The sequence below is a fragment of the Macrobrachium nipponense genome, chromosome 10, assembly GCF_015104395.2.
Source record: "Macrobrachium nipponense isolate FS-2020 chromosome 10, ASM1510439v2, whole genome shotgun sequence".
Lineage (NCBI taxonomy): Eukaryota > Metazoa > Arthropoda > Malacostraca > Decapoda > Palaemonidae > Macrobrachium > Macrobrachium nipponense.
Window position 1 is genome coordinate 46799109 of NC_087204.1, and position 15342 is coordinate 46814450.

The window sequence follows — 15342 nt, forward strand, 5'->3', positions numbered from 1 at the left end:
TATTAAGCAGTATATGTATTCAGTTAGAACAGCCCAGACTTCAAATGCACTATTTATCCATCTAAGTGAAAAATCTCATTATTAAACTGGGGGGATACCTCTGTAATTGCTAGGTCTAATGATTATGTTTCAAGAAATTTACTGGAATCAGTAATTATACAAATCACTAATAAAAACAACCTAAATCTTAGTCTGGGATTGTACCATTTGGACCCATATATTTGAAAAATGTTTATGAAGGACCTTAAAATAAATGAACTACTAATTAATTAGTCCCACATGTATATAGTTTCTCTCTCTCTCTCTCTCTCTCTCTCTCTCTCTCTTGCTCGATATATTTATATCCTTTTTTCGTCTTTTCACTCATTTTTTGGGAACATATTTGTAAATTTCATTGAAATAAGTTGTATATACCTCCTTGTTTCTTCAAAATGTATTGTTTTCTGGATGAATCATCTGTTGACCACGTGTGTGCTCTTCAAGTGTGGCTGCCTAAAAATGGCTAATCTTGCCCTCAGGCGTTTCCTCGTTTCTGTAGTTCCACGTTGGCCGAGTGCATTTCGAGCTCGGCTTCCAATCCGGTGGTCCGACGTTCGATTCTCGGCTCGGCCAACGTGGAATCAGAGGAATTTATTTCTGGTGATAGAAATTCATTTCGTGATACAATGTGGTTCGGATCCCACAATAAGCTGTAGGTTCCGTTACTAGGTAATCAATTGGTTCCTGGTCACGTAAAAATATCTAATCCTTCGGGCCAGCCCTAGGAGAGCTGTTAATCAGCTCAGTTGTCTGGTAAAACTAAGATATACTTAACTTTTCTTCGTTTCTGTAGAGTGAAATCGACCTTATTGCTAATCTTGTAATGTCAGTTTGGATATCAAGCCTACTTTTACTATGTTTTTCCTCTGTATGATCAGTTGTGCCTTAGTAAAGGGTCGTACTAGACTGAAAGTTCTTGGCTATCTTGCTTTCCATTTTACCTTTATGGCAAAAACCTTTATATATATATATATATAATATATATTATATATATATATTTATAATATATATATATCTATATATATCTATATATACATATATAAATATCTAATAAAAGGAGCCCATAAAAAACACCAAAATATAGAGAGAAAAGTACTATATTTCAGAGACTGCTGTCTCCCTCTTCAGGTATATAAATGAGAAAAGTTTACAGAAAAGGTGGTATTTATACCAAGAGATCCATCCACAGGTAAGCCAATTTAGGTCACCCCCGCTGATAATCTTCCTTTAATCTTCTTAAGCGTTGGTTTTGAATGAAAATTTTGTCGATCACATCTGAATCCCATGCCCCTTTTGAGATGTTCATTTCCTGCATCTCTTTTATTAAGGCCGATTCCATCATTTGACTCTTGTACCGGCAGTTGCTGCTATATATATATATATATATATATATATATATATATATATATATATATATATATATATATATATATATATATATATATATATATATATATATTTATATATATATATATATATATATATATATATATATATAGTCTGTTTTGTATATAAATTCATGCAATAATCAACATGTCTTAATTACATCTCATGTCTGACATGTTCAAGGACAGGTAATTCAGTGAAACCTTAGAATCAGAATTTGGCAGTGAAATTAAAAACTCCTTCCACACTAGGATTTAAGCTGTTTTGGGAGGAGATCAGCACAAAACTAACCGCACTATTGCAAAGGTAAGTGGGAAATAAGCCGAACTGCATCCCATGTTGGCACAGCAAAATGCCGTAGGACTCCAATAGGGGAAACACGTCAGTACGGGAAAAGGAATAAAGAAATAAGGAATAGATTATATAAGAAAAAAAATTAAAGCTAAACTAGATAAAACAAATTTTGAATTGTGAGTTATTTAAGTCTGATAAACTTAAAAGTATTTGCACATGATTTGGAACTTCTGCAGTTCCAACAGTTCGGACGAACACATTCCACAATTTGATTGCAGCTGGAATAAAACGTCTTGTTAACTATGTGGTATTGAACCTCATTGAAGAAAATTGACTACTAGGATAGTTAATTACATGGCGAATGGGACAATATGGGAAGACCAGAATGCAAAGGATGGTGAGATAGCAATATTGCTATAGCCCTTTCTATAATTTTAGATAAAGTCCAGTTAGGGCAATCAAAGGCCTGAATTCGGAAAGATGAAATCACAACGAATAGTAAGGTGGTATCACGTGCGTAAGCAATAGTTCGTTTTAAAGGTTAGAGCATACGAATATGAACAGTAATGTGTATGTGGAACCATACTTGAACAACCGGCAACTTGCTCACCTTATAATTTACAGCACTCTTAAGTAATTAACAGCCTATACTAACCGGTACTTTGTCATTTTCATACAGTTTAAAACAATATTTACTACCATTGCATTTAAGAATGCGTGCAGTACAGTGCAGTACATGGTAGGAGTTCCACCCAGTTATCGAGTATACTTACGAGATACTATACAGTTCACAAAAATCATACAGTTAATAAAAAAAGTATACACATCTTTGTCTCTCTTGTAACTTGAGTTAAGAAACACTTCTCAGTTCCCTGTCTTTCTTTGGTCTAGTATTTTTGTTGACATTATTTTATACAGTACGTTATTTTATATAATATTTTACTAAATGCAATGTTATATTTTTTTTTTTTACCCGGTGTATGTTTACACGTATAGGTACATCGATTAAGGTAAATTACGGAATTAATGTCCGTTTGCGCTCTCTCTCTCTGAAAAGTATGTTTTTATAAATAATAACAGAGAGAGAGAGAGAGAGAGAGAGAGAGAGAGAGAGAGAGAGAGAGAGAGAGAGAGAGAGAGAGGCACGGTATAGAAACAACAGGTAGTCAGTCCCATGCTCAGGTCCGGTGTAGATTTATGTAACCGACCATAATCTGTGACGTCACGCAAACCCGTCGACACCACAGTTTGCTGATGTAAACATGGGGGTAATTGTCTTTTTTTAAACTTTGAAATGCGACTTAATAAATATCCCTCCATAGATTTAAGCGGTAAATGCGATTTTGGTGATTTGAAATATAATTCATGTGAAAATCGACATTGGAGAAATCGAATAGGCGAAATGTTGCACAAATAAGCTTCGTGTGTGTGTGTGTGTGCGTGAAAGTTTTAAGAGACTAACGGGATCCTGGAGACTCATGTCACGGGATTTTTCGACGGATTTTTTAAACTTCCGTCTTGGCCTAATGTGCATTTGAAACCTCGTTGTCAATTGTTTTAAAGCTGAGTCCGCCTTTCACTTCATGTATTTTGTTAAACAAACATAGTTAAATTTTGTGATAAAATTGGGGTTCACAGTTTTATCAGTTATCATACAATTAAGCTATTTAAAGTTAACAAAATCATGAACTGAAAGGCGGACTCGTGCCAACGGACAACTCGCAAAAGGAAATCAACTTTAAAATAGGTGATAACGTGGTTCCAAATGCACATAAGGCAAAGACAGGGAAGTTAACAAAAACCGTCGAAAAAATCCCGTGACCTCAGTCTCTCCAGAATCCCGTTAGTCTCTAAAAGTTTCTCATAAAAAACCTTATTTCTGCAACATTAGGCCCATTCGATTTCTCCAGTATCGATATTCACATAAACTACAATATTTCTTATGTCCAAAATCGTATTCACGTCTTAAATCTATGGAGGGATATTTATTTAATCGCATTTCAAAGTGTCAAAAAGGCAATTATCCCGATGTTTACATCAGTAAATTGTCGCTTCGACCGGTTTGCGTTACGTCACAAAATCACAAGCACAAATGAGTCCCAAATTCATCGGTAGAGCGGGACTACCTTGTCATCACTATATCGTGGTTGGAGGGACTCCTTTACGTATGCCGTGCATCGTAACTTGATGCTCATGTACGGATAGACACACTTAGACAGATATTTATGTAATACCTTATTACCTTATTAAGTTCAATACTATATTGCATCGACTGCAAAAAGGAAAGAAAAAATACCTAGCCAGAGAGAGAGAGAGAGAGAGAGAGAGAGAGAGAGAGAGAGAGAGAGATGCGGAGTGGAAGGGAGACTCCCTGTTACTTTTGTAGTGTTGATGCTCTTTCAAGTTTAGACATGCATACGTGCACAAATGAATATCACATGAGAAAAATATTACATTGAAGACGACATATAAACAAAAATATAGTAATAAATACAATGTATGCTGATTAAATTGTCAAATCGTATCAGATATTGTACAAGCAAATTTTTTCCAATTTTTCCTTGAAGCGTAGTGAGGGGCCCCAGCGGGTTTGAGGTTACTCGGGACGTTTTTGTCGAGTCAGAATTGGCAATTGGTATGGAATGGTTGTAAGCAGCGATGTTTCACGCTCTTGGAGTGCGGCCACCTCAGAGTGCTTGATCGTTCAGTGAAGCAAAGAAGTTCGGCGCAATCACTTTAAAAAAGTACACTTAAGGAACTGTTTTAGTAACTTTGAATAAAATGACTTCATGAACTGTAGTATACTTGCTGTGCACATACACTTTTTTTGAACCACAGATCATAGAAATTCAGAGCTTGCGCTAACGATAAACCAAAATAATAATAATAAAAAGAACTCATTAAAGAACATAAGAATGTGCACATAATGTCAGTGCAATACATTGACGTCTTATTATTTCAAGTCGGCATTTTCACAATTTCCGTATTTTGGGGGGTGGGGGTTGGGATGAGGTTGGTATCACAGGTCGACGTTAAATGATTCACTATGAGGTCAGACACGTTTTGGAAGACCGCATCCTTTATTGGACAAAGTCAACAAATGAGAACGATCCATGATACTGATAGTGGGCAGACAACAGAAAAATCGTGCAAAGTGTCCTCCAAGGTATACTAATCAAATCTGGCCAATTGAAAATCCAAGATGGCGGCCATTTTCAAGATGGCCGCCAAAATAACCACCCGAAGTAGATGTTTTCCTTACAAATATTTGTAGTTATCTGATTTGCATGATCTAAGTGTGGATTCCTGTGTTTGGAAGCCTGCTAAACTATATTTTCCTGTTTAAAAAGCACTTTGAGACATATTTCTCAAGATGACCACCAAGATGTTTGTCTTTCTTTACTTAAGTTTTGTCCCGGCTAGTACATTTTCAAAGTTATGCATACCGTGCTGCTGCTTCTCGATCTGCTACTGTTCACATATGCAGCTGCAGAATGATATGCAAGGAAGCTCTGCTTGAGAGCACTTGCATCTTCCCTTGCAAATATTCTTACAGGAGCACTTTGTCAATTTTTGACAGCTTGCTGCAATCAGTGGTAGTGTTGTCCAATGTATCTGCCATGCTTCTCCTTTCTGTGTCCACCCCCATTCAGCTGGACTGCTCATGTGTGGATTACAGTGGGTTGCCTGGCCCCAGGTGATCCCAGCCTGGTAGGCTGCACACTTTGCATGTACTCTGAGAGCTGCCTGTGTTGGTTGGTGGACTTGAGTTGTATGGCTTCTGCTTGCAGGCAAACAGATCTAGTCTTGCTTCGTCCACACCAGAGTCTGCACTTGATCTGTCGTACATGCGGACAACGAATCTTTCCAGCCTCTGCATGTCAAGATCACGTATCAATGTTGGATGCTGGCTGAGATTGATGAATGTTTCAGTAATTTCATCAAATACATTCCAAGTCTGCCATGCAGATTTCTTCGCTTTCCCAAGGAAGGCAGACACAATGTCACATCCAGTGAATGTGTGAAAGTAGGGGATCCCTCTAGCTTTCTCAAGCCCAATTGCAGAAACTACCTCATGGACTGGAATCCATCGTAATGGGCTCCTTGCCCAAAGGCAGTCCACATTACCTGAAGACCTAGTTTCTGGAAGGATGGCAGTACAGATATTGCTATGACTAACACATCTGTGTCATTAGCCTTGATGATTATAGACTTGCTCCTGTCTGTCGTTGCATCCTTACTATGAACAAATATTTGACTGTCATCTTCTTCGTGACAACATGGGGACACAGCATCCAGAGACTTCACTGTGTTGCAAATTGCTGAGCTGTCAATGATGATTGTATCTCCCTTTGGTTCTCCCACTGGGTTGTGACTTTTGACACGTATGAAGCTTGCTACTGTATGACTGATTCTCGTGCTTGATGAATTCTTGCAAGTCACACTGTCTGTTCTGGCTTGAGATGAACAGTTGCGAGAATGGCTGACAGTCATCTTTTAGGACTTTCTCCTTAGAAATTCCCTCAGCCAGTTCTTGTTTGAAGAATGAAACACTTGTACCATGTAAAGACATTTCAGCTGTGGTCGCAGTTGTATTATGATCTATGTTGTCAACTGTTCCAGTTGTAAACAAATTCTTTCTCAAGACTGGGGGACAGATTACTCCATCTTCCACATACTGCACAACAACTGCTTCTCATAACTGTGCTGAGATTTCTAGGACTCGGTCACATGGTATGCTGACCCCATTCTCACGGAACATTCAATTATTTGTCTCTTCCTCGTCTTGGCAAACACATACAGGCCTATGTAGACTGCAAAATGTGGCTCCTGGTCGTTGGAATGCCTGTGGACACCCGTTCCTTCCTTGTATTTGGCGAAGCAGTTGTACTGTAGAAGTTGTGATGTAGCAAAGTCTGATTTCGATGTTCCATATGAAGTTAGGACTTGATATCCGCGCCATGTTCGATCATGCATACAAACTGAAGCAGTGATGGTGGCACAGCCAGTTCTAAGTCTTTGTCAGGAAAATGGCTGCTGAAATGCGACTTCTGATGGAGCATGTCTCGTCTTATTATCCCAGCAGTTTTGCTAGATGGGTCGCTTCACCATAACGGGTTGTTTCTGATAGGATTGACCCTACATCAGTTTCAACAGCCAACAGAACTTCTCGTCCTTGGCGATTAGCTTGCAGCTGTGGAATGTGCAAAAGCAGCTGATCCTTGAGTTGAGTAGGATAAACATCAGGCAAGTCAACACCAAGCTGTTCCAGCCTCTGCTTGTAAAGCTTGGTCAAATCAGCAAGCTTGAAAATCGGTGACTTCTCACTGGCATTTTTCATCTTGCAGATGTAGGTGACTAGTTCAGAGAAAGCAATTTGGTATGCATCCTTCCAGTGTTCCTGTGCTTTTTCTTGCTCCCACACCTTTAGGTATGCCCGTTCTCGGTTATACAATGCCACCAAACGGCCAGGGAGATATTTCACTTCTTGGGCTACGACATCTGCACTTAGTTTGGCGAGAAGTTTTGTATCACTGAATGTTTTGGCACATTCATTTATTCCCCTATTGACTTGCATTGTCATTGCTTCTCTAAGATCCCCTTCTTTAGTTTTGCAGAAGAAGCATTCTTTTATTTTAGTTTCTTGGAGCTTTTGTGGAGTCTTACTTCTGCTGCCTTCATCACTAGTACCTACATGACTTGCAACTCTCATGATATTGTGCCTTATTTTTTCTCAACGTTTCCTCTATCCCAGAACCTTTGTCAAGTCTTGCAGGGTCTAGCTTGATTGGTAGCGCATTGAGTGAGTGAAACAAAGGAATATTCTTTGCCAGGTTCATATATCCATCATCCCCTCTTCTGGCAGGATTGGCTTGGGGAGATTTCAGATCTTCTTTCTTAACCTCCTGACATAGGCAACACTTGGTCCAGTCTATTTTCCATAATCATCCAGTAGAGTTCACATCCATGATTATGATGACGTTCAGGGTCGAGGGTTTATCCTTTTACCACCCTGTACATGTATATGCCATACACCTAGTCCAATCGTTCATCCAGTGTCATAAGTCCCGTGCGATCTGTACACCATCCAGATAACTAAAACCCTGTTATCCTTGGTTCAGCTCTCCTGTACTGGCATGTCCTGTCCATTCAGGTGCGGCTGCCTAACTGATTTGGGGTTGATTAGGCAGCATTTGGGATACTAGTAGGTTGTTGCAGTATGATGCCAACATTATTTTCCTACTTAGCTGATACTGAACACCATACTGAGTTTCACAGCAGTGATGTCACCAATGTGCCATGGTAGTACCTGACAATCACTCCTTAAATACAGTGCCTTAACCATATTATAAAGTAGAAAATATACATCGGCAGGCTTAAAAACATAAGAATCCACTCTGAGGTCATGCAGTTCGGACAACTGCAAATATTTCTGTGCAAAACATCAACTTCAGGTGATTATTTTGGTGGCCATCTTGTAAAAAGGGCCACCATTTTGGATTTTCTATTGGCCAATCGGGCAGATTTGATTATTATCCCTTGGAGAACAATTGTGCCAAATTTGATGCTTGTATCATCATTTGCACGATTCTTCTAAAAAAATCTTGAAAAATGGCTGATATTTTGGATTTTCAGTTGGCCAATCGGGCAGATTTGATTAGTATCCCTTGGAGAACAATTGTGCCAGATTTGATGCTTGTATCATCATTTGCACGATTCTTCTAAAAAATTACTCTTATCTGCCCCACTGTAAGACATAGGGCAGGGCAGAGCAGGGGAGACTCAGGGCAGAGCAGTTCATGTCAGCACAGGGCAGCATAGGTGTGGTGCGCATATTGAGAAGCAGTATTATTATTATTATTTTTTTGGTCTATCACAGTCCTCCAATTTGACTAGGTGGTATTTATAGTGTGGAGTTCCGGGTTGCATCCTACTTTCTTAGGAGTTCGTCACTTTTCTTACTATGTGCGCCATTTCTAGCCAGGATCACACTCTTCTGCATGATTCCTGGAGTTACTTCAGTCTCTAGTTTTTCTAGATTCCTTTTCATGGATCTTGGGATCGTGCCTAGTGTTCCTATGATTATGGGTACAATTTCAACTGGCATATCCCATATCCTTCTCATTTCTATTTTCAGGTCTTGATACTTATCCATTTTTTTCCTCTCTCTTCAACTCTGGTGTCCCATGGTATTGCGACATCAATGAGTGATAATTTCTTCTTGACTTTGTCAATCAACGTCACATATGGTCTTTTTGCACGTATCACCCTATCTGTTCTGATACCATAGTCCCAGAGGATCTTTGCCTGATCGTTTTCTATCACTCCCTAAGGTTGGTGCTCGTACCACTTATTACTGCAAGGTAGCTGATGTTTCTTGCACAGGCTGCAGTGGAGGGCTTTTGCCTCTTTTTGTACTGGTTCTGTGCAAGTGCCGGACATTTGCATGCTATGTGGTTTATGGTTTCATTTTTTGTATTGCACTTCCTATATATGGGAGAGATGTTATTTCCATCTATCATTCTTTGAACGTATCTGGTTCTTAGGGCCTGATCTTGTGCCGCTGTTATCATTCCTTCTGTTTCCTTCTTGAGTTCTCCCCTCTGTAGCCATTGCCATGTATCATCGCTGGCTAGTTCTTTAGCCTCTCTCTTGTATTGCCCGTGCATTGGTTTATTGTGCCAGTCCTCTGTCCTGTCTGTCATTCTCCTGTCTGTATATTTCTGGGTCTTTGTCTACTTTTATCAGTCCTTCTTCCCATGCACTCTTTAGCCACTCATCTTCACTGGTTTTCAGATATTGCCCCAGTGCTCTGTTTTCTATACTTAGTAGTCCTCTCCATCCTTCCTTTCGTGTTATGTATAGTCTGTCCATATTTGCTCTTGGGTGTAGTACTTTGTGTATTGCCATATGCTTCCTAGTTTTCTGGTCTATGTTGTGGAGTTCTGCCTTCGGCCATTCCACTATTCCTGTGCTGTATCTGGTTATTGACACTGCCCATGTGTTTATGGCTTATATCACATTTCTGCCATTGAGTTTTGACTTCAGTATCGCTTTGAGTCTCTGTATATATTCTTTCCTGTTCGTGTCTTTCATCTCTTGGTGTTTTTTATCCCCTCCTTCCATTATTCCCAGGTATTTGTATCCTGTCTCATCTATGTGTTTGATGTTACTCTATCTGGTAGCTTTATCCCTTCAGTCCTTTTTAATTTGCCCTTTTGTATGTTGACTAAAGCACATTTTTCTATTCCAAACTCAATCCCGATGTCCCCAGATACAATCCTTATAGTCTGGATTGGGGTATCTATTTCCTTGATGTCGTCCATGAACATCAGATGGTTAATTCTGTTGCCTCTTTTCTTGAGTTGGTACCCAGCATCCATCTTCTGCAGTATTGTGTCATGGGAATCATGACTACTGTGAAGAGTAGTGGGGACAGTGAGTCGCCCTGGAAGATCCCTCTCCTGATATTAACCTCTGCTAGTCTTATTCCAGAGCTTGTAAATATTGTATTCCAGTTGTTCATTGTGTATTTGAGGAAGCTGATGGTGTTTTCCTCTGCCCCCATATATTTTCAGGCATTCTATTAGCCATGTGTGTGGTATCATGTCGAAGGCTTTCTTATAGTCAATCCATGCCATGCTTAGGTTGGTTTTCCTTCTCCTACTATTCTTCATTACCATTTTGTCTATCAGGAGCTGGTCTTTTGTGCCCGTACACTTCCTTTTGCAGCCTTTCTGTTGGTGGGGGATGATGTTTGTCTCCTCTAGGTAGTTGTATAGCCTTTCACTGATGATACCTGTTAGTAACTTCCACATTATTGGTAGGCAGGTGATAAGCCTGTAGTTACTGGTTATATTTCCCTTACTCTTGTCTTTTTGTACTAAGGATGTTCTTCCTGTGGTCATCCATTTGGGCGCATGGTGATTTGTGATACAATGCTGGAGTTGTTCTGCTATTTGTGGGTGTTGGGCCTTGAAGTTTTTGAGCCAGTATCCATGGACTTCATTGGGACCTGGGGCCTTCCAGTTGGGCATTTTCTTTAGTTGGTGTCTGACTGTGTCTGTCGTGATCTAAGTGAATCTTTTTTTTATTCTCCATTTATTCCACAATATTACAGTGGGTATTCTTACAATTTGCATTTGTAGGGGAAACAGATCACTGTGTAGGAGTGAGTACATGGCCAAGAGGGATACCCATGGTGCGTTTGGTTTAACATCTGAGTTGATTGATGCAAGATTCAAGAATTATTTCAGATTAAGCAGAGAACAATTTGATGAGGTGCATAACATGATGCAAAGTGACATCTTCTGAAGGGTGCAACGCCCAAAAACCAATCGGGAATAGAGAAAAACTGGTTGTTTTTAATGTCAGTTTTATTTTCCTTCATGTCTTGTTTCTGCAATATAGGAATAGAGGAAAAAAATCCACTGATGAACAATTCCCTTTTCTTTTGACCTGCAATATTGCCTCCATAATGTCATTATAATGGATAATTGTAAAAAGGAAAAATAACAGGGAAAACAATTTTGATAAGCACTCGGGTCTTTCCGAGAGAGTTATCAGAAATTAACAAAATTATAAGACATATGACTTTCACATCATATAATAATTTGGTTGGAAATCAGGGGATGTGTCCTGATACTGTTCTGAAAGCACAGGGAAAGACTGATATATCAGTAGGTGTACATGCATGAGAAGTTGGACCATAGGATGAGTGGGAGGAATGGCTTTGGGGATAAGGAGACATGCCGAGCAAGGTTTCTTCAGCGTCTGAAACTATGTGAAATACATCCCTTTTTATCTTGTGCTGTAAGGCTGGTGGCATTTTTGCCGTCGATGTGCACATGGCCATGAAAAAATGATAAAGGGGATCTCTTTCTTCCTGTCTAAATTTTTCCTCAATTTTTTTTCTATCAAGTGCTCTCTGGATAATTCTCTCTTCATGATTTATTAAGATCAATTCCTTGAGCAGAGCAGTAACATCATTCTGCTTTTTCTTTACTTCTCTGGCATGAGCTGTAGGGTCAACAGTACTCTCACCACCATCAACAAAGTCATTGTCGAGTCCGGGATTTTTTGTGAAGCAGTTATGAGTTGTGGGTTCCCTTCTTCGGCCAAACTTCTGTCATCATCAAATGTCCGTACGCTCTCGTTGTCAGTCAGTGGATGATATCATGTGGATTACTGAGTGAGTTACTTCCTTTGCCGCATATGTGCAGAAAACTGCGTTTCAAACACTGAGTGATGCAGGATGAAGCAGGTCTGCCCCTGCGCTGTGTTGTCCTGCTTGACAATATGCGCACTTTCATTCAAAATAGTGAAATGCAGTTTTCTGCCCTGCTCTGTGCTGTGTTACCTGTGTCGCCTGCGTCTCAATGTGCCCCCGGCCTAAGGCTCTTGTCGAATAGTGCAAGAGGAAAAAAAAAAGAGGGTGTTAGTAATTGAAGGAAGAGTGTGAGTAAGCTTTACCTTCCCTCAGAATTTCCGGTTCCTTGGGTGGAAGTTTATAGCTGGGTTTTGTATTATTTGCTTTTCTGTTAACATTTATTTCTTGATTGTCTCATCTTAATCTTGTTCGGGTTGCCACAGTTTCATTGGGTATCATCAATTCCAGATGACATGGTCGAGTTATCATTTTCTTATCCTTTTGTGCACCTCTACTTCCCCACTTCTGTTCTGTTTCTGAGTACTTTGTTTGTCATTTTGATTTTGGGTTTTATTTCTCGAATGAGTAGGACCTCTATGAATGTGCTATGGCAGTAATCTGGTACATATATTATTTTTGTTTTACAAATGATTTCTTCTCTTTCAGACTCTCTTTTTTGGTAATATAATACAAAATGGTTAAAAATTGCTCTTTAATAGAGTGACTTGACAGGTGCTAGCTTAGTATTGTGGATCTCATTACCACATAGTATGGTCGGGTGCAAGGATTTTGAAGCGGTAAACGACAGGGTACCTCTCTCAAGGTCATGTTTTTGGACTGAGTATTATTCTTTAATAATAATAAAATTTCTGGTCTTAATCTTTGTAATCAAATTCCTGGTCTTAATATTTTGACAGAAAATTATTAGCTCTATTTCTGTCTTGTCTCCAGTTGATTAGAAGTTTCGTTTCATTACATTTCGCGTGCATTTTTCCTCCTCCATGCAATTGTGACGCACAATTTTTCTCCGGTGCGATGTTTTGGTTATGGGGCTGGTAGGATGCAATAGGTTGTTGAACCTGGGGTTAATGATAGAATAGTTATACCTGTTGTTCATGAGCACATGAAGAACTTTATTAAGTTCATGGTGAGTGTCATACCAGGATGTACAATGGAATAGGGCTCTCTGCGGATAGGCATTCGTGGCATCATTTAAATAATTTTTTTTTTAACATAGAAGTAGCCCACTTATCCACTTCTTGTGTAGTTAACACGAGATTTTCTAATGTTTTTTTAAGTGCTGATTATTGCTCCCAAGATGACTATTTTCTTGAAGTCAGGTGTAATTGCAAGTTTTTCTTCTGACTGGAGAAAAGGAAATGTTGCTACATGACCTAAGGGACTAAGTCCATCCTCATGCCCCTCAGAATGTAGGCCAGCATTATAGTTTGGGTTTCGTAAATGCCTTTGTACTTGCGATGCTCTCTTGTTAATATCTACCATCCTCCAGAGTTCTCTTGATAAGCACTTACCTACAAACTAAGGTTTTGGGAAGTGATGGATATTTCACTAATATTTGAAATGAATTTTTAATGGACAAAGTCCAAAGGGTCATTGTTGATAGCCAGTATAGTAGCTTTAGCAATGTCATTCCAGGTGTTCCTCAGTATAGTGGTCTTGGACCTTTGCTACTTATTGTCTATATTCGTGACTAGTGGCAAGGTCTAAAGAAGCAGTTGATTGCATTTGCTGATGTTGCCACTCATCCTCCTGTTCCTTCTCCCTGTCATAAGTTTGTGGTTGCAGGATCCTTGAAGAGAGATCTGACAAGTATTCATGATTCGAGTAGACTTAAGGGCATGAAGTTAACCATTCTAAAGCTCAAAGTATGATGATCGTCTTCACATCATGATTTACATTAAACGGCACGGTTTTCAATGTCAGTATGTCTTTGATACGGAAGACTTCTGAGAACTATATACGTAATATTGCTTCCTCTGTTTCTCAAAAGATGGTATCTTGCGGAAATGTTTTTTTATAAAGTAATTAGTGTGCTTACAACAAAGTTATATTACTTTAGTAAGCGGTTTCATTTTACTTAATCCCCAAAGCTTATTCATTTGATATGCTTTTGTTTTATTCAAGTCTTATGAAAATTCCATCTCAAGATCTTGTAATAGAATATCATTGTTCCTAAATAATTCATCCTGTTATTCATTTTTTTTTTTTGCATTTTTTCTCATACGTAGAGACAAATAAGATCTGCAACACATTAGAGTATTACATTTTAACAGAATTCATTTTTAGTACATAGATTAATTGAATGAATCTCCAGTAATTGTTTGCGAGTTATAGAGCAATGCACTAGATTTGAGTCAGAATGCAGCATGAGACCGAAACATGAATTATCATTAAACTAGCCTAAGTGAACAGTGTATCTATTGTATTATATGTTTTTGCCAATTTCAATTCAGAATCTGATGGCTCCCACTAAAAAATCTGAGTTGAGTCATGAATCAAGGTTTTAGGACCCTCTGAATGTGACGATTGAAAACTGTTCGGTTTGATAGAGAAATTGACTTAGATTAGGCATTAAGAGCAAAGTTTAACTTTTGTCCTCTTTTGGATTTTTTACAAAATAAAATCGTAGGTTTTTTATTTGCTGTTCCATTATGACGAAATAAAATTAACTTACTTATTGAACGAATTCCTGGATTTTGGATGCTTCTGGTATTTCGGTAGAATGTAAGACGTCTCTCAGAACATTTGTGTGGTTAAAATTTTAGTTTGCCTGGGACTTTTGAAGATTAAAAATCTCAGACCTTTGAATTTTTCAAACATCTGGAATATACTTTCTTTAGGAAATTAGTATTGTTTAAACAAATAATAGTCTTTATTCGGCGAACGTGTTGTGTGATGCTCATAGCATAGGCAGCCAAAAGGAGTTGTTTGATTTCTGGTACAAGTGACTAGATGTGGAACAAATATTATTATTTTATATGGTAATGAATGCGTACATTTGAGCATTATTGTTATCCTTAATTTTTCTTATGATTAATTGATATTTGTCTTAAGTATGTGTCAGCAATTCACCCATGGAGCAAGTAACCTTGCTCATGTCTAGTTTTGGATGAAAGTGTCTACTATGTGTAGTTGAGAGAGAGAGAGGAGAGAGAGAGAGAGAGAGAGAGAGAATGTGATTCTTGATATCTTAGTTTTTAATTTTCTTATTCTTTTTATATTTTCGTTTATTTATTATTATTATTATTTTAGATCGTTGTGGTTGGAAGTAATGGTGGACGAAGAAGACAGTTAGAGTGGGTTCACAGTCAGCGCATGTGTGCCTCGCCTGATCTTTCTCAAGGTCTCATGCCTCAGGACGTGGTTCTTTTTCCTTACCTTCTGCGCCAACTTCAGGATAGACCAGATTTGGCCACCGATTACTCACGTTTATTTCACGTCAGGTTGGTATA

General features: G+C 38.7%; 1 protein-coding gene across 5 annotated transcripts in view; it reads left to right on the forward strand.

Moving 5' to 3' along the window:
• Positions 1-15342, forward strand: part of LOC135223605 (uncharacterized) — a 910537-nt gene that overhangs the window by 581874 nt on the left and 313321 nt on the right. For all 5 annotated transcript variants that reach the window (XR_010316536.1, XM_064262183.1, XM_064262184.1 and 2 more), the window contains one exon: positions 15143-15333. Coding sequence is in view for 4 of the 5 variants with exons in the window: in XM_064262183.1 (XP_064118253.1) it covers positions 15143-15333 (191 nt within the window). In the remaining variant the exon portion in view is untranslated. The remainder of the gene's footprint in view (positions 1-15142; positions 15334-15342) is intronic.